General features: G+C 49.4%; 1 protein-coding gene across 1 annotated transcript in view; it reads left to right on the forward strand.

The window, feature by feature from the left end:
• Window positions 1-2,499, forward strand: part of CPXM2 (carboxypeptidase X, M14 family member 2) — a 130,488-nt gene extending 127,989 nt beyond the window's left edge. The window contains exon 14 of the mRNA XM_045809333.2: window positions 1,172-2,499. Coding sequence (XP_045665289.1) covers window positions 1,172-1,425 — 254 coding nt within the window. The 3' untranslated portion in view covers window positions 1,426-2,499. The remainder of the gene's footprint in view (window positions 1-1,171) is intronic.
• The last annotated feature ends 21,013 nt before the right edge of the window (window positions 2,500-23,512 follow it).

Here is a 23,512-nt window from a genome sequence, read left to right on the forward strand (position 1 = left end):
ATGAAGATGGTGACTTGGACCTGATGCTTCAGAGCGTCCTCCGTGTGTCTGGGGAGCTAGTCACACACACACAGCGCTGCCCCTGTCCCTCAGAAGACTTCAGAGCTCGTGTCCGCAAGGGAGCCTTGCCCGGGGGCCTCCTTACCCCTTTCCTCTTTCTCTTCCGACACCAAAGCCTCACACCGAGTGGGGCACTCAGGTTGCCCTGAGAGAGCGAGCCGAGCCTGCCGCTGGGGGGGCCTGCTGGTGGCGGGCCGTGTGACCTCGTGCCGGACATCGTGCCTCCCTGGGCATCAGGTTTCTCACGTGGAAAGGGGACTCATCATACAACCGGCCTCAGAAGTTTGCCTGGAGATTCAGCAGATCAGTGCCTGCCTCGACCTCCTGGGCACCACGTCCTTCACGGGGCAGGTGGGGGGGTGTCGCTGCTGACCCCTTTTTTGCCTCAAAGCCTCTTTTAGGTCAGGGGTCTAAGGGTCCTCAGCAGGTTGTAGGCTCCTGGGAGGAGAGCCTTAGCCTGGAACCCTTCTCGGCAACGGAGACGGAGCCCAGAGCTAAGAGTGGACGTGGGGTCCGTGACGTGTCTGTTGGGTGGCTGAGCAGCAGAGCCACGGGGAGCCCCCCCCCAGGTCAGGGAATGCAGATACCAGGCCTCCTCCCAGATCCTTTGGCCCTGGTCCCCTGGAGTCTTTTATTTCTCTTTTCCGAAGTGAAGAGCCCCACCTCTTAAAAGAATTACTCTTCTGTATTTATCGCCAGGCTAAGGGAGGCCAGGAAGCCAGGTGCTGATGGCTTTTCAAGATGGCATTTTGTGGTGAGGGCACAGCATTTGGAAGCTCGCGTTCATAATGAATGGTGTGTATTGTCGCAGAGGAAGGAGCGTGAGTGATCATTTCTCCGTCTCCACTCGTGTGTGAACACTGCAGGGAGCCTACCCCCCAACCCTCTGCCTGTTAAAACCATTTAGGGGGCTTCCAAAGAGGAAAACATTCAAAATGCAGTAAGAATTTGGAAAAAAAAAAAAAAAAAGAATTTGCCTCTGCAGAGGCTCGAATTCCACGAGGCCAGCCTGAGTGTCTCTCTGGCTGGGAGGCCAGTCCTGGAATAGCCGGGCTGGTGGTATCTGCCTTAGAAGAGAACTGCTCTGAATTCCCCTCCTTTCTCTTCACAGCCAGCGATGGGGATTACTGGCGCCTCCTGAACCCCGGAGAGTATGTGGTCACAGCCAAGGCGGAAGGGTTCACCTCCTCCACCAAGAACTGCATGGTCGGCTATGACATGGGGGCCACTCAGTGCGACTTCACACTCAGCAAAACCAACCTGGCGAGGATCAGGGAGATCATGGAAAAGTTCGGGAAGCAGCCCATCAGCCTGCCAGCCAGGCGGCTGAAGCTGCGGGGGCGGAAGAGACGACAGCGCGGGTGACCTCCCAACACTTAAGACCTGTCCCGGACCCCTGCAAATTAAACCACCACCACCCCCCACCCCCCGTCGTAACTCCATAGAGGACTCGCTCTCTGTTGTTTTCTCTGTAATTCCAGAAGGCCTGGGAGAATGTGTGTATTGCAAGGCTGTTCCCGAGGGGAGGGCTGAAAGCTTAGGATATTTTTATTGTCTTTGTTCCATTTATCCAAATAGGTCGGACAGATCAACAGAGAAAGGCTGGTAAGAGTGAGAATTCAGAACTCAACCTGGGAATTAGAGACAGAGAGGGGGCTTGCCAGCTCAGGGCCTCCCAGCTGCACAGGAAGCATTGGCTTCCCCACCCCCCACTTGCTTGCGTGACAGCAAGAGTTCCAAGTTCCCTGTGCGTTTGCATTTTGCATGGCTGCAATTGCAGCACTCCCGGGCCTTGCAGTCCCAGAAGTTACCATTTGAGATGCTCACAGGCATTCTGAGAGAATCCACCCTCTCTGGCCCCGGGACATTGCAAGCTGCCGCAGATTAATACCACACTCTGTCGACAATAAAGACATTACCAAGTGAGCATCAGGGAGCCTCTTGAACCCGCTAGTCCCCCTTTCCACAAAGGGCTGTGTTTATAAAAGGAGAAAAATGCTGAGCTAGTTCACCGGTGATTGGTGGGCAGCTGGAGGGCAGGGTCCACACAGCACCGGGTGCTGCCTGGACAGGGGCAAGTGGGAGGTGCTGCCCTCCCAAAGGGAGTCGATCACTCCACCTGGCTCCCCTCTTTGACCTGCAAGAACTTGAGAAGAGCCAGAAGGAAGCTGACTTGCACCCCTCTCTCTGCTCAAGATGTCCCTCCTTTCATAGAAATGAGCGCTCATAAGTTGGCCTAACATCCTCAAGGGAGTTATTTTTGATGTGTGGGATGTCAGACCTTCCAATTAGGCCAAATGTGATGAAAAGCTCTTAGAATTATCTGTGGAATATTGGTTTGGGAGGGGTGATACAAGAGAACAGTTTGTCTTCTTTTTATTAACGTTGCTGTCTCACTGACTTGGGGAGAGTGAGAAAAATAAAGCAAGCTAATGGTGAGATCCTTCCAGCGTGTGGTTTTCGTGGGCAGACTCGCAGCCAGCCAAATGCCATGCCCCACTGCCTCTCCCTGAGGTCGGTCCTTCCAGAGGCGGTGCCAGCCTGGGGAGGGGTATCCTGTGCCCTTACCAAGCTTGGTACTGCTGCTGACAGCTGTGTGTCCCCTGCCTCCTTCCCAGGAGAGCCACGTGCCTGGGTAAAACCATCCTGATGCTGGGGATCCACTAGTGACTGCTGGGGATGCCAGCGAGCAGCTTTCCAGAAAAGATCCTTATGCAACTTTCTGACAGTCTACACCAGAGATGGCAAACTTGCCTTATAAAGAATCAGATGGTAAAGATTGCAGGCTTTGCAGCCAGTTTCCGCCCTGGGTACTCAGCTCTCCTGTGGTAGCACAGAAGCAGATAGGCATTCAGTGCACAAAAGAGCAAGCATGGCTATGTTTCAATAAAACTTTATTTACAAAAACACATGGTAGTAGGATTTGAACCCCAGGCTGGGGCACAGCTCGCTGACCCCTCTTCCGAATCAGTGCTATACAGTAGCACTTCCTGCGATGATGGAAACGTTCTATTCCGTGCGCTCTAACGCAGCAGTCACTGGCCACGCGTGCGTGGCTAGCGAGTGCTGGAAACGTGGCTTGTGCAGCTGGGGGCCAGGATTTCTGGTGGTATATCATTTACATTAATTTAAATTTCGCTTGTAATAGCCCTGTTCGCCCGTGCAGCTCTCCATCTGGCCCACGGTAGGTAGCGCCTGGCGTTATCAGAGGGGGTGGGCGGGGACGTCAGTAACACCCCGGCGGTGGTGAACCAGGGCTACCATTCCGAAGGGCTGTCGCCGTTCCAAGGGCCTCAGCAGACCGGATTTGTCAGGGCCCTGCACTTGGTGCCAGCGTGACTCAGTCTTCCTGCTGGCGACCAGCGCTGTCCCCTTGGGTGACAGGACACAGCCTGAGTGTCCACACCAAGCTCTGCCATCTGCAGGCCTGCCATTGGTGCTAACCCACCAACCGGCATCCTGGGCTTGCAGGCCAGTGCTGTGGGCTCTGGGCTTGTGCCGTTCCCGGCGTGTGGCCTTGGACCCGGCAGCCTCTCTCTACTCTCCCATTGGTTCCTGCAACGTAAAGCTGTGGCCTTGATGGGCCCCAAAGGCCAGGCTGGCTGTGGTGTCCCCTGATTTCTGGTGGAGAACAGACCCTGGATTCCTCACGCTCTGTTCCATTGGAGCAGGTTCTGGACTCGGGCCTTCCAGTGGGCGCTCTGCACCTCTGTGATAGGAGCCACTGCTCCTCTCTAAGCCTTCAAGCCCCGAACGCCTTTCCTGACCTAGTGTCTGGAGCTTCTCTGCTATCTGGTTTCTACCTGCTTTCAGCCAGAATTACCCCTCCTGGATCTTGCTCCCGGGCTCAGCATGGGCCTCTGCATATCTCTCCCCAGGCTGAAAACCCTCCTGCCTCTCTCTCAAGACCTGTCTGAGATGCTGCCTCCTACAGGAAGCCTTCCACACTCTCCTGACCTGGACATGTTTCAATGGGCCTGCAGAGCCCTCAGGGCCTCTCAGAGGGACAGCTCTGCATCCTTTTCCACTGGAAAATTTTCTTCTGGTTCTCTCTGCCTTTGGACTGGAAGCTCTGCAAGGGCAGGAACGATGCCCCCTGATACCTGCTCCGCTGGGGCTGTCTTGGCTCCGTCCTCCCAGCAGGTGCTCCACAAACACGTATGGAGGTGAACGGCCTTCTGCCACGTGGCGCTTTGCTTTTAGGATTCCCTTATAAGCTAAGAAAATGTGACTCCAGAAATTGAAAATTCGCCGCTTGAATTTCGTGTCTTTACCTTGTCAGTGAGGTCTGGTATTTCGCTGAGTGGAACGACACGTCTAGAAAACGTATAGGCTTTGCTTTCTATCTGGGTGTTTTTCGCCAGCATAAACTCAACACAAAACCTCTGTTTCTGGCAGATAATCCTCCGTCTGTTTATCCTGTCGTCCTACTCAAGGCCAGTGGGGGGCACAGCCACGCGGCTCTTGTTAACGCTCGCTATGTTTTGTGTTGAAGGGCACTTAAGGAGCTGCCCCAAATCTTCTGCAGCCATCACAGCTCATTTTCTGTGACTGTAACAGGAAACCGCAGGATTTCTTCAGTCTTGGTCTCACAAAGCCCTTAGGAACCGCTTTAGAACGACATCAAGCTATTGACGTATACGGTGGCCCCGTGGTAGCAAGGATGCTGCTTGGATGTGGGGTTTTAGGTGGCCGGGCCCGAAGAGGGTCTCACGTGTGCAGCTTCTGAATTGGCTCTGGTGGTCCCCCCTGCCTGGAGGAGCTCAAGCCCCCATGCCACTCTGTGTCGGTGTCCTCCTACTAGCGGTTAGCATAGCTGCCACCGGCAAAGCCACACTCGGCAGGAAATGGCCAGAAAGCTGCAGAGACTAGTTCCCCACGGCCCGATTCTGCAGCTGAGCTCTGAGAACCAGGACAACCTCTCCCGAGGCCGTGGGAGCTCTTCCTCCTGCCTGTCTATCCCCTGCCACGTAAACACAGCCCCCGCTTCCCAGCCAAGGCACAAGGAGTCCAGGGAAACCTAGACAAAAGGAACGAGGGGACAGACATATGGGGCACAGAGGAGAATGACAGAATCTTTAGAGCTGAGGGAGGCCTCGAGATGAATGTGTCCGAGGGCGGCAACCAGATTTCCTCTTGTAAGCTGACTGATCTATCGGTAGTAGTTGCTTGGAGCTCTGTGTTAAGAAGGGTTCTGAGGCAGAGTCCTGGCTCAGTGGGATCGAATGGTGTAACTTCTCCGGGCACGGAAAGGGCTGGCAGCCCTGTTCGTTCTCATCCCCAAACTAGTTCCAGTCCTCGTGGGGTTAGAGGGAGGAAAACTGAGGTCCAGGGAGAGGCCTCAAGTGTCCAGAGCTGTGTTTCAGTCTGTGACAGAGGCAGGACTCAGGGCAATGCTCCTTCCTGTGTCCTAGGAGAAAACTCGAATTCGATCCCGGAGCAGCCAGCCCCAGGGCTGTGCCTCTTGGCCGAGTTTCTCAAAAACAGATCAAGCTCCCAGGCAGTGATGGAAGCCTTGGGAGCCCCAGGTGCGTTTCAGAAATCAGAGGACAAAAGATGGGAATCCTTGTTTGATCAGCTGACCCGGGAGACCGTTAGCGAGGAGCTCAGGACATGTGTGCCGCAGGCCCACCTCTGCAGGCTTTCTTTACCTCCTAGCTCCCTGTCTGCTTCAGGTGACCTAACAGCGAGGCGCTGTCCCGACTCCCCGGCCTTGTTTGGTTTCAGGTTGGAGACGCTCATGTGGGTACAGCTTCTGTGTTCTTGGCGGCCTGTTCTGAGCAGCCGGAGCTCAGCACCATGCCGGGGTTTCTTGTCCTCTCTCACGAGAGCAAACCCCACAGAGGAAGAAGGGGACAGGGACCCCCCTCACGCTCCCGAGTGCCGCCGTTAGTGGGCTCTGTCCACGCCCCATCCGCTTGTGGATCCACGACCTGTGCATCCACGACCAGCAGTCAGCTCCGCCTGACCCAGCCACAGGCCGTCAGATAGCAAAGTGTAGCGAGAGCCTTGTCTTTGGAGTCAGGAAGGCTGGGTTGTAGTCCCAGCCCTGCGTCCTACTCCCTGCACAGCCTTATCACCTCTGAGTCTCGGTCTTCTCATCGGCAGAGTGGGTGTAACAGGGCTGCACACACGTCTGGAACGAGGGTCCCCATCGTGAGCATTTAGGCCAGGAGCTGGCACACTGCCAGCGCCAAGATGCAGACAAGAGACCAAATGTGTATCTTTGGGTACTGTGTTCCCAGCACGAGCAATGTGACTTTTCATCCCCACAGCTGCATTAGAGGCAAATATTATTTATTTTTCAAATGAGGAAACAGGCCTAGGGCTTGCCTAGGTATAGGTAGCCAGATCATCTCCTTTGATTTTTTTATGTTAATCTCTCTGATGGAATCACTCTGATCAACTTAATCTGTTCTCGAGACCTGCACCAGCTGAGCGGTGAGGAAGGAAGAGGGGAGCCGAAGAGACGGACCCCAAGAGCTACAGAAGAGACCTCTTTGCCATGCGGAGCCCTTATGCTCTTGCTTTCAGACTCCCCAGATGGGCCGGGGGTCACAACAAAGCCCACTGTCCTCTGGATGTCAACCCGTTCTAGTTCTGGCAAGCCCAAAGCCTCGAGGACACCAGGATCTGACTCTGTGTCTCTGCTGGCTCATACGAAACACGCTGCTCAGGGTCTGGGGGATTCGCTTGGGCAAGAAGAGGAGGGAGAGGAAGTTTCCATGGCACCCCTACGCCTGTGGAGGAAGGAAAGGGCCCACCAAACACTCACCTCCTTAGGGAGCAGTGGGAGCCAGAGGGGAGGGACGGAGCATTGGGTTTGAATGGACTTAAGTGTGTCCCAGGGTCGCCTCTTACCATCTGAGTGACAAGGAGCCTCATCTGTAAGATGGGCCGAGTAACCCCTGCCCTGCAGGGATTTGTTGTGGAGATTCAGACAATGCTAATAAATTCATAGCGCTTGGAACCTTTGGCATTGAAAAGATCTAGAAATAAAAATGGGCAATCTTTAGAGAAAAGTACAGCCACTTCTGAAAACAGTCTGGCAGTTTCACGAAATGTTCAATGTGCAGTTACCACGTGACCCGGCCATTCTACTCCTAGGTCCACACCCAAGAGAAGTGAAAACATAGGCCCGCAAGGAACTGGTCCGGGATTGTTCACAGCAGCCCTTGTCACAGTAGTCAAAAGGAGAAGACAATCCAAATGGCCATCTACTTACCAATGGGTAAGTGAAACGTAACAAGCCACACAATGGAATATTATTCAGCCAGAAAAAGGACTGAGGCCATTACAACGTGGATGAACTTGGCGCTAAGTCAAAAGAGCTGGGCACAAAAGACCACATGTTGTGTGATTACGTTTATGCAAACTGTCCAGAAGAGGCAAATCCGTAGAGACAGAACCGTGGTTGCCCAGGACTGGGGGGATTGGGAGACTGGGGTGGCGTAGTGGCTAAGGGGGATGGGGTTTCCTTTGGGGGTAACGGAATGTTCTAGAACTGTGCACAACTCTGAACAACCACTGAGTTGTATACTTGGAATGAGTGATTTGCCCACTGCAGGTTATATCTCATGAAAGCTCTTTTTTCCAAAAAGCGTGGCCACACCGAATCAATAAGCACCATTTTCAAATATGACCTTCTAGGCAAGACCTTTGTTGCATAACCGACTTTTCCAATTATATCCTAGTAACAAGGAGGACAAGTTCCTCTCAAACCTCTACAGATAACGACGCAAGCACACAAAGTCGGGAGACTCAGTTGGAATTTCTGAATTCAGGTACTAAAACCCAAACCACATGAAAACTCCAAGTTTGTCCTTCGTTAGTGCCTGTGTGTTCCGGAATCCACGGACACTTTACTCGAGGGCAGGCATCAGGGCTCATCGAGGAAGGACTAGCTTAATAATACTAAGAGGTGATTAACATGCAGGGCATTCTCTGTCCTCTTCAAATGTATCCAGAAATAAACATTTAAAAAATTCTCAGGTGCCATTTCCCCTACAGGAAACATTCGTGGTTCTAATAACGAATAAGAAAAGACATGCCATTTTTAGTAAATCAAAATGATTAAACCAGTCTCATCTGCCAAAGAGTTACCTTAATTACATGGATTCCTCAAATGCTTTGAAGTTAGTTCCAGTAACATAGTAGAAGTATTAGAAGTTTAATGTTCTTATTTTCTAACAATTTTAGGAAATAATCTCTGTAAGTATTTATTTCTGTAAGCCAACCAGATCCTCACTTCTTTAATTTAAGAGACTTTGTACTTGAATTTATGAATACCCTCTGGAGGAAAGAAAACACCAAATACACAATGAACGGTAGAATTCTTTCGAATTACAGACACACAGACACGAATGTCCCTAGAGGAGGACCTACAGCTTCGACTCTGCCATTTTAACCACCTTTTATAAAAAGTCACAGATCCAAATATCAAAGATATTTTTGTTTTCTTTCCTGGTAGGCACACGATTCTTAGTTGATATGACCTGAAAGTAGACAAATGGACACACGAAAGACTGCTTATAGGTGAGCTCCTACTTTCCACCGCCAGTAATGGCCTTTCTAGGCACTGGGCTGCCCTCAAATTTCGGGGTTCATTTTGCTTGTGCTTGTAGAGCCAGACTGTCTAGGAGCACATCCCCCCTGGAGCATCCCCTCCTCCATGAGTGAGGGGTGTGCACGTGTAAATATTCCCGTTCCTTTGACCCTGATCAGGACTTTTCTGAGTGGACCCTACATTGTCCCAGAGCTCTCGGTGGGACCGGTGAAAGTTGCCCTTGGTGGGACATGGCTTAATTTAACATCACATCCTACCTTAGGTCCTTCTCCTGATCCGAGGTCTCCATGTCCCTGCCAGGTTTTCCTGGACTCATTTCCCAGTAAATCTCCCTTTTATACAAATTCGCTTTTCAGAAGCTGCGTCCGGAGAGACCCCCGTCAGTTTCTACCTAATATCCGCTTCATGTTTAGTAGATGAACCTGGGTACGTTCAGGGGTTATTTTATATGGACAAGAAAAAGTCTCCGTTTCTAAACTGTCCTTGTGGGGAGGGGTGGCACCACGCTATAAAAAAGTTCTGGATAAGAAGATGTGAAAATTCTAAGAAGTGTGAATAAGAAGAAGGCGTACCTTTTTTGATCCTTTCTCCTTCTGTCAGCCTGGAACAGAGGCATGAAGGCTGGCACCCCAGCAGCCATCCTTGATACTGACCTTGAAGATAAGAAACCAAGAATTGAGGCTGGCAGAGCCCGGAGCCAGGAGATACCCAAGTGCCACCTATCAGTCCCCAGCTGTCTCCCTCTCGATGTTTCCAACCTCATGTCAGCCACGGGGAGAGGGGGTTTTACGTTATACACTGCAGGTCTTCATCCTAATTGACGTAAAGCTCAATTTCAGGTCCCTCTGATGCAAAAGTCAGCATCTCCAACTCAGAAGCAATGCTGAACTCAGGAACATTTTTGCATATATTTTTCTAATTTAGTCTGTCTCCAAGCTTTAGAAACCAAAAGCCAAAATGCTAAACTGTGACTAAAAAGAAGAACCGTGTTGCTGGGGTATTTTCAGCTCGTGTTCAGATGTTCGTTTTGCACGGAGGTCCTTTCTGAACATCCCCACCGAGTCGCCTGCTATTTCTAATGTTCCTCAAGCTGTCGCTGGACAGCGCCTCCTCCCGCAGCACCATTGTTAGGGATTATAGAGCAAGAATGTGGCTCTTCAGTGCGCCGACCTCGTGGAGCTGGAACGCTGCTGCGCTCACACATTTGGGTGGGAACTTTCAGCATGAGGAATCCTTATCCGTGACCCCGGGTCATTTTGTACTCGCAGAGAATATAAGCGCCATGTTTCAAAACTTTGCTTCACACCTTGTAGCTGATCAATAAAGAAAGAACTTTCCAAGATACTTCTTTTTTTTTAAGATTTTATTTATTTATTTATTTATTTATTTATTTATTTATTTATTTATTTGACAGAGAGCAAGGACAAGCAGGGGGATCTGCAGAAGGTGAAGCAGGCTCCGCACTGAGCAGGGAGCCTGATGGGGGGCTTGATCCCAGATCCTGGGATCATGACCTGAGCCGAAGGCAGATGCTTAACTGACTGAGCCACCCAGGCGCCCCTCTTTTGGTTAACAGAAAGGTCGTGAGCTGCCAAGGGCGTTTGCTTGTGTGTTCAGTTGCTTCATCAGGGATCGAATTGCCTGTGTTCTCTTAAAACCCCAGGAAAGCAACGTGTCCCGTTTTGTAGGGCATACGTTTTGAGTCAGGTGGTGGAGGGGAGTGAGGCACTGAATGTACACATGGACCACAGCCAGACCAGATATAAAAGTAGAATTCTGACCTACAATCTGTAGAATCCAGCCCAGGAAACCAGCCTGCTGTCTGCGAGTCAGACTTGTAGGAAGTTAGACTTCTATCTCTTGTCGTCACGCAGGATCAAACATTAAAGCCCCGAAGCCATCACCACAAAGTGGCCAGGACGTGATCAGTAACTGTCCTCACCTGTGAAATGGGCCAGCAAAGGTCACCATGTAGTGTCTCTTTATTTTTTTATTTTTTATTTTTAAAGATTATTTATTTATTTATCTGACAGAGAGACAGCCAGCGAGAGAGGGAACACAAGCAGGGGGAGTGGGAGAGGAAGAAGCAGGCTCCTAGCAGAGCAGGGAGCCCGATGTGGGGCTCGATCCCAGAACCCTGGGATCACGCCCTGGGCCAAAGGCAGACGCTTAGCAACTGAGCCACCCAGGCGCCCCAGCGTCTCTTTAATGATCTGTAAGGAGGCGGTGATACAAATCGTCCTGCCTGGTGCTGACACAGAACAGGCGTGCAGGAAGTGAAGAATCCTTCTGCGTTGCTAAAGTCACTTCCTAAAAATCAATTCTATTACTTTCAGACTCCTTTCTTTTCTTTATTTTTTAGGAACACTGGGTAAATAATTTTTTTTCCCATTTACATGCAGTTTGCCATTTACAGAGGATTTGCATGTCCATTATTTTATCTATCCTTCCCAGCAACCCCCTGGGTTCTGATCAGCTCTGTGATGCAGCTGGGGAAGTGAGGCTGGAGCAGACGCTGGTAGACCAGTTGCCTCACTAGCAAGGGCTGTGCAGGCAGAGTTAGGCAAAGGCTCTTATCCGCCCTGTCCCTGTTAGCACCAAGAGCCAAACCAAGCATGTTTGCTTAACTTCTGGGAGTATGTTCTTAGGATTTACAGCCTGCGAATATGGAATGTGGACCCTGATTCAGAATAGATCTTCCTTCCATGATGCTCCCAACTCCTGGGCTTCCTCCACATGCAGCCCTCCAGTCGCTTCTTAGGACCTCGTTCTAGTTCACTCTCTGGTCTGTTGTGCTGACACTCTGTTATCAATGCAACAGGCACCATTCGAGTTGGAAATGGGATACTGGTGCTCTTGGCCAGGAGGTGCAGAGATGTCCGGGTCCTTCTGTGTCACTCACCTCTTCCCCATCCCTAGAGGGTCCATGAGAAGGGGTGCAATCATGCCACAGGAGTCATGGCCACTTTTTCAAGATCTGAGCCAGTGACGGCTCCTGTGGTCACAAACCAAGCCCTGCCCCACCCCCAATGGCAGTGCTGAACCAGTGATTTTAGCAGGGCTCAGTGCCCTGTGCAATGAACAGGGAATCCAAGTGAGGGCCTGCCTAGGTCTGCGTGGGGGCTCAAGAGGGAAAGAGAATAGAGGTTTGTGCCTTTAAACGTGTAACCCCACCCAGGGCAAAAACACAGACTTGTGATCGTCATGTATTCTGGCCAAGCAACAACCAGCTCAGCCCTCAGGAGCGACCGGGGAACAAGGAAAGGGGAAAGTTTGGGGTACACTTTGAACTGGAAGAGACCAAAGGATCTGCTGTAGCTCCTGGGATGGGTTATAGCTAAGATGTAAAGCCATCCTACACAGAAATGGAACCCGACAGTTCCAACCACCATGTGGATTATCTTACCTTCTTCTCTGAAGAAACTCTGTCCTGCCTGTAGCAATTTATTGTGGATTCCCTTGAAACGAAGGTTTGTCATAGGATGAACTTTGTTATCAAAAGCCTTTATCAAGCATCTGCCAGGGGCCCATATTGGGAGGCCCTATGGCCTTACGATGGAAAAGACCCCAGCCTGGCTGTTGGAACACAGGCTAAAACAGGGCAGCCAATATCCTTTGATGGCCTTCCTAAAGACTGGCCAGTTCTCTCTGGTGACTTGGGGTGGTGTTGGGCAGGGAAGGTGACCTTCAGCTGCATTTGGAAGATAAACCAGAGATCGCCTGGCAGACCAGGAGACAAAGAGCAGGACTCTTGGGGAGAGGGGACAGTCTACAGTGGCACAAAGACGACCAAGGTGTATTGTATTTGAGGCATTGTGAAAGGACCCCACATTCGAGGGAGACAACCATCAGGTAAGGGAAGGCCGAGCATGACCAAGAGGAGAGTAGGGGCGGGATCGTGCCAGGCTCAGGTGCTGGGTTAGGTTTTAAGCAGGACGCTGTGGGTGCCTGGGGGAGGACTCAGCAAAGGGCACGCAACCGATTCCAGGAAATAGAAGAGAGCAGGAACACGGCTTCTCACTGAGAAGTAATGGGGCAATTTTGGTGAATGGTTACTTCAGTCTAAAAATATCCCCCTTAAAAACCTTCCTTTTAATAAATGGAATGGAAAAATTGTTCAGTTCTTAAAAAAGAAAGATAAATAGGCTTTTTTTTTTTTAAATCAAGAAACTGCAGCATTTCATTGCAAACCTGAGTTTGGCAAATCTGGTACCTTTGCAACCACTTCTCACACAGTAGCCTGCCCTGTGCTGTTTGCCAGGACCGCGGTGAAACTGGGGAAGATGGGTGTGATTATTGTCATTTTATCGATGGGGAAATGAAGCTTGGGAGTGGTCAGGAACTTGCCGAAGTTTATCCAAAAGCAGAAATTTTGAGAGGACAGCCTTTGGTAATAAGATGGATACTTGAAAAGTTTGCAAGATGGGAATTTGGGGCAGGAAACGTCCACAATGGAATATTTTGTCTAATGGTGTGCCTTGGTTTGGGTTCTGTGGAGGTGAAGTCCGGGATGAACACTTGGGTGCAGGGAGTTTATTTGGGGGTTGATGCCAGGAAGCACGAGTGAAGGAGGCAGGAAAGGGTCTCTGGGAAGAAGCCACATGAGGCCACTGCTGTAGGCAATGGTGGCCCACGCCCCCAGGGACTTTGAGAAGCATGTGACAGCCTCCTGCTTGTGTCCACCTGCGGGACAGGAAACTGGAGCTGGTGTGAAGCCTGGTGGGCTCCTGGGTGTCCGAGGAGGGCCTGTGTGTGAGAAGCAAGCAGCACAGAGCCTGGAAGGGGACACTTCCAGCAGGAGGTGCGTGTGAAGGTCTTTGGCAGGTGGACCTGGGGGCGTGGGCGTGAGCCGTCAAATGCGTCCGTGACCCCAGAAATGCACAGGGGACAGGTGGGTGCAGGAAACTGATCCATGCACGCGATGGCTGAGTGGAAGATGCTCCGAATTCACACCTCAGTGCCCTGGACTGGGGAAGACCCGGGTGATCTCTGTCCCCTCATCAACCTGACACAGTGTTGATTATAAGGAATCAAAACCTCTGGTAAGTAGAAGGCAAGAAATGAAGGGAAAGTGTGGCCGAACACTTCTATTTGTTGCCTCATTCACATAACCAAGGTTCACTGAAACCTCCTGTTTGCTGGGCACTGTGCTGGGGCTCAGGGGGTACAGCAGGGAAGGAAGGCAGAAGGTCCCTGTCCTCACGATGTCCTGGTGTTTCAACTCACCTGGGTTCTCTGTGGATGCAGAGAAGCTGGGATGTGAACTTGCAGGGGGAGGGAATCAGGTGAGGCGGCTCCTTGTCAAAGGTAGTGACGTTCCTGGCTACTTGAAGTCATCCAGGGAAAAGATGTGGGCAAAGGCCTGTAGGGTGTGGATTCTGGAGGGAGATGTGAGGCTGGGAGTCAATCTCAAGTCTTCCTGATGGGGTCAGGAGGCGAAGGGATTAGGAGGAGATGGGGGCCCTTTCACTGCAGGGGAATAAGATGTTCTAGGGAAAAAATACACCCTCCAGCCCTGCGAGGTCCAGCTAAGTTGATGGATCAGGTGGTCATTTCTTCACACATGTGGTTGAGCGACCCTGAAGACGGCTATAGATCAAGGAGGAGCAGTCTTTCGCCATTTCTTTTGTTCTATATTTTAGGAAGAAAGTTTTGACAGCAGCAGGAAGGATGGCATTGGTGGGGGTGGGGAGCGGGGGAAAGACTGCGGGGAATGAGGAGCCAATTGGAAGCTATTCTCCCAGTCCCCGTGAGAGATGATAAAAGTCTGGAGCAGAGCCGGAGCCATGGCAGGAAGTGACATCACATTTTGGACATTCTAGGGCTTGCTCAGAGGGATTCTCTGCTTCACGTTCCGATGGAAACGTCAAGTCTCGAGTCCAATGCATCTAACTTGCCCTATCGGTACTTAAAAATCTTGAAGCTCGGCGTGGCCTCTGGTGTCTCCAAGCCAATCCCTCTTTCCCCCCATCAGGTAGGACGGATGCCAAAGCCATGACTCCCCAAGGGCTCGGGATCAGCGAGGCTACCATTGATCATCCCCGTCCTTCCCACTCATGTCCAGACCACAGTTCTTTGAGTTGAGCGGATGAAATCCACTGGCTTTAGCCAAAAACACCAGGAGGCTGTTACCACATTTTAAAAGCTGCCTTCAGGCAGGATTCTCTTCCACTCTTCAAAACCTTGAGCAAAACCCGCTCTCCCTCCCCTTTGGACTAATGGGAAGAAAACGTGAATCATCATATTCTCAGAAGAAGAACATATGCTACCATTGTATTAATTGGCTATGCTTTCTGGAGACGAAAGCATGGTATTTTTCTGTACGTTGGGAACAGATTTAAAAGGGTGCCAATTTTTCCAGTACAGTGGATCGGTCCCATGTGGGGCAGCCAACAAGAGGATCTAATGAGCGGTATAGTCCTTGCCTGTTCAAATATCTCTACATCCCATGCGTCACGTAGCGTTTCCCACACAAAACAACTAATATCCTTCCGGAAAAGCAATGTGCCTTCTGCGGGAAGGAAAACGCTGTTGACAGTAGCTGTGTCCTAAAAGAAAATGACGTGTTCTCCTGGGGACACGTCAAGCTCCTGAAAAATTAGCGGTATCGGCTCACACATTTAAGTTACCAACTACCAATCACCCCACTCAGCATAGATGCCAGAGGCTGGTTCACATTCTTGCTCCTGACACGCATTCTGGGTTTCACATTTAATCGGGCGATTGAAAAATGATGGTAGGCGAGAGAAATGTGAGGTTCTTTCTAGGGGTGCCCTTCTGTGGGCACACTTGCCAATTCCCAGCCTCCACACCATGAGGGGTGGCCCTCCCAAAGCCCAAAACTCCTAGAGGACTAGGTGTTCGCGGGAGTGGTTTCCACACATCCCCATGCTCTTCCCAAAGGGTGAGTTCACCTGTTTGCCCGGCAGGCTCCCAGGCCAGGCAGTGGTTCGGGAGAGGAGAAGCCAAGCTGCTTTCATTCAGGCTGACTCGGGACAGGGGTGGCGGTCGAGTGAGCCAGGCCAGGAACAGGTGGATCAGTAGCGGGTGTGCCCAGCCTGGAATTACCGAGCACCCTGTACAAACGGAGCTCAGCAGGACCAGATCTGCTGACTTCTCAAGAAACAATGGAAATCAGGATTTTTTTTCTTTTTTCTTTTATTATTATGATATGCATTTTGGGGGGGAATGTATCTGTTGGTCATGAATTCAAATAAAAATAACGTCTGGGGCCAGATTTGGTTTGTGGGCATGAGTTTGTGACTTCTGATCAGAAACAACTCTGTTAATATTTCCTTTCCTTTTTCCTCCTTCCTGCCCCACATCCGGAGAAACAGTGCATGGGAACTAAGCCTCTAAAACCATAGTATAAGTCTAGGAAACAAGGGCATCTTCATTTAAACTTTTAGGGTCTGATTTAATCTTTACAAAGCATTTAACTCAATTACGATTTAAGCCAATCCCCGAAACATTGTTGCTGGAAATATGAACGGTAAGAGAACATGAGACTACCAAGATGATTTGGGTTTTTTAAAATTAACTTTTAGGGGAACAAGTCACTTTTGTCGCTAAGGAATTCAAATAAAGGATCTTCTGTGTTCAAACCTGTTTGTAACCCCTACTATCTGCTGATCCTTAGTAGGAAGAGCAATATTCTTCATTTCTTGGGATTTCTCTCTCTCTCTCTCTCTCTCTTTTTTTTTTTTTTTTGCCTTTTCTGACCTAGAAAAGCTCAGTGAGATAGTACATGTGACTTCCATCTGATCTCTCCTGGTGGGGAGGTTCCCTGGGTCCAGGAAAGGAAGTAGGAGAGAGGCCTCTCCCAGAACTGTGGTTCCGGTACCAAATATGATTCTGAGGGAAAGGGACAGGGGTGGGGAGATGGCTACCCCAAACAGGCTGACAATGGAGAAAGGTCTGGGATATTGGGAGTGGAGGTGGGGTACAAGTGGGGGAGGGAGGGAGTGCTGGTTATTGGGGGTGGAGAAGAGGAGAGTGATAGAAAAGCAACTGAAATGGGCTTTAGATACAAGGGAATTTATTAACTAATGCAAATGAAACTTTAGAAGTATGTGGACATCAGGCATGGCTGTATCTGGGCACAGATGAGATCATGGGGCACCTGTCTCCAACTCTTGTGTTGCTTCATGGTGGGAGGGTTCTCAACATGTATTATTAGAGATAAATCTTAGTAGTGCCAGACTTCCATTCTACCAGCTTAACAACACCAGGAGAGGAGAGCGCTTCTTTCCTGATAATTCCGGGAAAGTCTTCAGATTGACCAGGATTCTCCAAACTTGGGTTGTGTCTAGGAAGAAGGCAGTTTTCTTTTAGCTTCACACTAAATACTTCTGAAACCAGATGCATGGGTTTTTTCCACACCAACCAGTTCTCCAACACCAGCTGGGTGTCCTACAATCCAATTCGGTTCTAACACTATCAACCTGGAGTTCGTGTTAGATCCAACAAATTAAAGGCCCAAACCCACAAGGCAACCTCACTCAGATGCCAATACCAAGTCAACTTAACTTCTGACCGATTGGCTATAAATTGAGGTTTCCATGACTTCCTCCTTGGGTTTGATGGTTTGCTAGAATGGCTGACAGAATGCAGAGAAACATTTACTTACATTTACTGGCTTATGACGTCATAAAGGATGTGATGAACGATGCAGATAAACAGCCAGATGAAGAGATACGTAGGGAGAGGTCCAGGGGGGGTCCTGAGTGCAGGAACTTCTGTCCCCATGGAGTTGGGGTACAGTCTCCTCCCAGTACATGAACACCTTCACCCACCTGGAAGGCCCCTAAAACGTGTGCTCTTGGGGTTTTTGTGGAGGCTTCATCAAGGGGATGTGACCAATTATTAATTAAATTTCCAGCCCCTCCCCCCTCTCCCAAGAATGGCGGGAGGGGCTGGAAATTCCAAGCTTCTAATCACAGCTTGGCCTCTTTGTAAAATCCATATCCAGGAGCCCACTCAGAGTCACCTCATCAGAACAAAAGACATTCTATCACCCAGCAAACTCTGAGGGATTTAGGAGCCCTGTGTCAGGATCTGGGGTTCAAAACCAATTATTAGTAGGAACTGGGGGCAGAGACCAAAATAGATGGTTCTTAAAAAATGTTTAATCTTTTCTCATTGAAGTGTAATTAACAGCCAGTGTCACATTAGTTTCAGGTGTACAACGTCATCACGCAACAGTTCTGTACGTTCCTCCGCTCACACATAAGTGTGCTCACCATCTGTCACTGAACAGCATTCTTGTAATCATCGACTACATTCCTTATGCTAACTTCACATCTTCGTGACTTATTTTATAACTGGAAGTTTGTACCTCTGTTTCCCCCATTCCACCCCCCCACCTCCCCCCTGGCAACCACCAGTTTGTTCTCTGTCGGTAAGAATCAGTGTTTTTTTTGTTTCTTTGTTCATTGGTTTTGGTTTTTCAGATTCTACATTATAAGTGAAATCATATGGGGTCTTTCTCTGTCTGACTTCTTTCACTTAGTGTAATACCCTTTAGGTCCATCCACGTTGTTCGTTTCTTACTCTTTTCCAGATCGCATGCCCATCTCTGACCCAGTTTCTTTGGCACAGGGGATGAGGTGTTCCCGGGGCCATGCCTGGGTCATGTGTCCACCTCCCGGGCTGGGAAGGGGGGTCATGTCTATCCTAAGAACAGAATGGGAGAATGGGGGAGAGGGTGGTTCTACAAAGGAAACCAGGGTGCTCTTCTCAGAAAAGGGGGATCGTCTGGCTGCAAAAGCAACATATTAGCTCCGTGAAAACAGGGACTCCCGCTGTTTTGTTGACCAATATGTCACTGGTGCCGTGTGTTCACTCTGTTGCAGACACGACTGGGAGCGGGAACGTGGTGATCTGGTCCTTGCTGCAAGTTCTCGTAAGGGATCTTACACAACAAGGCCCTCTCTGTTCCCTTCAAGCACTAGATTGTCTCTGAGTCTGGTTAATAAGATTCCACAAGCCTCCCAGGGAAATTTGCTTCCTCCCTGCTGGGTGTACCCCACGCCGGTACCCGATATGTGTGTGGCGGGAGTATGTGGACTGAGCCCCAAGTTAACTGCACTTGCTAGAGTAGACGAGCCCCCCTGTGGGGTCTACATGAATAGCACCTGTGGGCAGATGGCACACCCCCCCCCATTTGCTCTCTGCTTGCTCTGCCGTGACCTGGGGAAGGCTCTTTCCCTTGGACATTTAATGGCCCTAAAGGATTTGCCATCTTGGATGAGAGGCAGCTGGGACATGGGGCTCCTGGATGTGAATGGAGCAAGCCCAGAAGACACATTTCTTTGCTTCTGGTTGTGCCTGCAGCCTCCGTTTACAGATGCATTTATTTGCTCGTATTTTCCAAATCCCAGCAATCGACTCATGCACCTTTGCATCGCTGGTTGACTGTACTTCCTGAGTCTGTGTCTGAGGAAATGAGAAGAAATCCTTGGATCTGTAACAATACATTTCTGCCATCAAAACTCAGGCTGTGGGTTTTCTTTTTTAACTAAGAATTTCTGTCTCAAACTGTACTTTGTAATGTCAAGAGGACTCTAACTCGGGGGTGGGGTATAGAAGGACCCGAACAAGGACTTTATTTGAAGATCTAGTAAAGGACAAAAGCACAGTTGTGAGTGGAAATGTAGGTCATTCTGTCCTCCATCCACCTGCTGATTTCTCATCTCCTGACCCTGAACATGACCAGGGCAGAGTCAGGCTAAGAAACTGGGGATGCGGCTTTGCACAGTCCCTGTGGGAAGGTCTTGGTAGTATCAAGGAACGCCTGGAGTCAGGTAATCTAGGGTAGGGAGATCAGGCATTGCCTCTGCCTTAGAACCAGCTGACCCCCAGGGGAGCTTGGAGCTCAGATAGTTTTGGGTTACTGAGGACAGTCTGGGCACCATGTTTGTTTTCAACAAAAATCCACAGTCCTAGAGAGAGCACACTTGCAGTGACAGCACGCTGGGCCAGAGTTCTCAGGAGCACATGGGCCTCACTCGAGGTTCTCCTGTAGCGTCTGCTGCTGAGCACCCAGAGGTCACTACCCCTTGCCATGTCCTTGACTGGCTTGAAATGGGTGCAGGAGAAAGCAGACCCATACTGTATCCACACTGTCACTCCCCACACCTGCTCCCTCCACTCCTGCCTTCCCGCCTACTGCCCCGCCTGCTACAGTGCTAATCAGGGCTGTGTCTGCATGACCCCCGGGGTGCACTGGTTTATACCAGTGTCTTTTCTCCCATTGATGGCCCAGACCTCCCTGAGGTACAGCGGAACAGTTGCGTTTGAATCTGGATTCACCACTTAGTAAGTCTGAGACCCTAACCTCTCCAGGGTAAACCGTTTTCAGCTTCTAAAATGGGGATTGATCATAATACCAACATTACAGGGCTATTAAAAGATTGAATATGATAATGTTTATAAAGTGCTTGACACATGCAAAATAGTTCTTAGTACCTATGAGCTCTTCTCTAAGAAACATTTACCTACGAAAATCCATCAGTGTTGGTGTCATGCTGATTAAAACGGTGTCTACAAAAGCAGCAGTGCTCATAGAGGAAGGCTCCCTCACCCCTTCACCTCCTGTCATGTTTATGCACAACGCCTCCTGACATTTCTAGACCAAGAGAATTGCTCACTTTTCCCTTCCCTTCTACCAGGGCTCCATCTGAGTCCACTTTGTCCTCTCAGAATGGCCCTGATGCTTATTTTAACCTTGGTTCTTGTGTGCAGGAGCCGTGTGGAGAGGGCTTCGGTGGGCATGATACCATCACGGGTCCCAGCCAAGTCTTACCTCGCAGCTCTCGTGGCCTCGACCTGGAGAGCTGGTCTTCTCCACCGGCCGACACGTGAGGGTGCTAAGCACCTGCAAAGGAGGGACCACCTTTGGAGTCTGGGCTGGAAACCATTTTTCTAACGCAAAGCTCACCCTCTCCTCCTAAGAGGCTGAAAGGGTTATCATTTCACAGGTTCCGGAGGATAGAATGTTGAGTCTGTTGATGGAGTTCTTAAGTTTCTTTTCCCCCCCTCAAACATGTGTGTCTTCTTTTTTTCTTCTCTTTTTGGATTTTGAAAATGTTTCAGAGAGTTTCACCCTCTCTGAATTACTGGAAAGTGCTTTAAAGGGTTGACCCCATTTTCTAAAGAGGAAATTGAGACACAGTACATTCCAAGGAAATGCCAGAGGGAAACTGTGTAAGACTATGCAGTTTTGAGGGACGCCTGGGTGGCTCTGTAGGTTGTCTGACTTCGGTTCAGGTCATGATCTCAGGGTCCTGGGATCGAGCCCTGCGTCAGGGTGCCCACTCAGCAGGGAGTCTGGTTCTCCCTCTTCCTCTGCCCTTCCCGCTGCCCATGCTCTCTCTCCCTCTGTTCCTCAAATAAATACATGCAATCTTTAAAAAGAAAAAGGAGAATGCTGTTTAAAATGCCCCACAGTCAGGTTCGGGTCTGGATCCTCACATCCTGGAAGAGTCACCTTAAGCAAATCACTTGGTCTTCATGAGACTCAACATACTCACTTATGAAAGCCAATAAAATTAGCTTCAACATTTTTATTCTCTTAAACTTGTCTTCTGAAGAGCAGTTTTTAATTTTATGAAGTCTGGTTTATCCATTTGTTGTGTGATGGATCACGACTTTGGTTTTGTATTAAAAAATATTTACCTAACCTGAGCTCACAAATATTTTCTCCTCTGTCTTCTTTTTCTTCTTCTTTTTAAATATTATATTAAAAAATAAAATCTTTTTATTCTCCTCTGTCTTCTTCTATGAGTCTTATGGTTTTAGGTTTTATATTTAGGTCTGTGATCCAGTCCTGGGAGAAAAATCTTCGCAAAGTTTCCATCTGACAAAGATTATGTATTCCAAATATATTTTTAAAAAACCCTCAAAACTCAACAAGAAAAAGACCTAAACAGCCCAATTAAAGAAATAGACAAAAAAGTTGAACAAGCTTTATTAAAGAAGATATAGGGAGGGCAAATCAGCACACACACAAAAAATATAATGAACTTCATAGTCATTAGAGAAATGCAAATTGAAACCACAATGAGAAACCATGACACACCTATGAGAATGACTAAAATAAAAAACCAACTGTACTAAGTGTCAGTGAGGATGTGGAGGACCTAGAATTCTCATACGCTGCTCACAGGAGTGTAAAATGGTACAATTACTTCGGAAACAGTTTGGTCATTTCTTGAGAAGTTACACTTAGACTTACTAACGAATCCAGCAATTCCACTCATAGCTATTGACCCAGGAGAAATGAAAGCATACGTTCATACAAAGATGGGTAGATAAATGTTCATCGTAGCTTTGTTTGGAATATCCCCAAACTGGAAACAACCTGAATGCCCATCAACAAGTGAATGGATAAAGAAGACTGTGGTACACCCATGCCATGGCATACTACCTATTGGTAATACATAACCAACTGGGTGAACCTCAAGGTCATTATGTGAGTGGAAAAAACCAAGCTCGAGAAGTTACATACGGTATGATCTTGCTTATATACCAATCATGAAATCGCAAGAAGAGACGTGATAGACACTTGCCCACTGGGGCTTTTCCTTTTCGAACACTAGCTCTTGGAGCTCATTCACCACCCGGTGAAGCTCGGGCCCCATGAAGCAGCCCCAGCGGAGCTCCCGGCCAACAGCCAGCATCACCTGCCATCTTGGACGTTCCAGCCCAGTAGAAGCCCAGGAAGGCTGCAGCCCAACCGTCATCACAGGGGGCAGAAGAACTTCCCCTTTGATCCCAGGCCAATCACCAAATTGTGAGAGATAATGATATGGTTGTTGCCTTAAGCCTTTAAGTTTTGGGGTGGTTTTTTGTATAACAATAGAGAACCCAAATAGGTTCCTACATCCTACTCGCTTAGTGATCCTGGTCTCAAGCCTGTTTATAAGCAATTCCTGTGAATGTCCTGGAGTCACCCCACATAGGACTGACTTGAGCCAGTGTCCATCCATGAACTAGTATGACCACAGCCAAGGAAGGTGCCGGTCAACTAGACCTGGGTCATACATCCAGCCCTGGATCTGGAATGGAGTCAGCTCTCAAACAGTGCTGCCCAGCTTCCCCAGTGGGGAAGACCCTTTCCCAAGGGAAGACCAAGGTATGGTTTCCAGAAGAAGGGCATTGGGTACGGGCAGAGCAGACCGAAAGCAAGAGCCCAGCCTGCTACAGCTCGACCACGGAGGACTCCCAGAAGAGGGAGGACATGAATGAATCTGGGGATCCGAGAGGGTTGACATAACTACAGGAGATTCATCTTTGTGCAGATCACGGGAGATAATTTTAGGTGAAGCATTTCACCTAGTGTCTGGCACATAGTAAGTGCTCAAGTCTTGATAGTTGTTATTTTTTGGTATGTGTTATCATCACTAAACTGTAGCTGTAAATTTTTAAGATACCCTTTCCTCTGCAGACATTAGCCCATATTTGGTCCCAGCACTGGCCGTATTTACATAGAAGTACATTTGGCTTTATTTGAAGGACTCTCCCCAGACTACGAGGCCCCAGTAATCAGAGGCAGAGAAGTGTTGCGCTTGTCTATTTGAAAAGCTGTTGTCTTATTAACTCTTAGCCCCAGGGACCGGACTCCACTCTGTAGCTCCTCATTTAGGAGACAAATAACTCAGCCTGGCCTAGTCCTGTCTGGTTTCAAGGTTTCCATGGAGACGGGGATGGAGACAGAGGTAGCTTTGGAAGCCCTGACACCTTCTCTTGTAGCCAGGAGCCCAGCAGTCCTGCGGGCTCTTCTGTGCGATCAGAGATAGGTTGCGAGGGGTGTGCGTGTGTGCACGTGTGTGCGTGTGTGCACAAGTGTGTGTATGTTAGAGACTTGCCCTTATGTAGCCACGT

This window comes from Ursus americanus, chromosome 6 (assembly GCF_024610735.1).
Source record: "Ursus americanus isolate L20-20 chromosome 6, mUrsAme1.1.p, whole genome shotgun sequence".
Lineage (NCBI taxonomy): Eukaryota > Metazoa > Chordata > Mammalia > Carnivora > Ursidae > Ursus > Ursus americanus.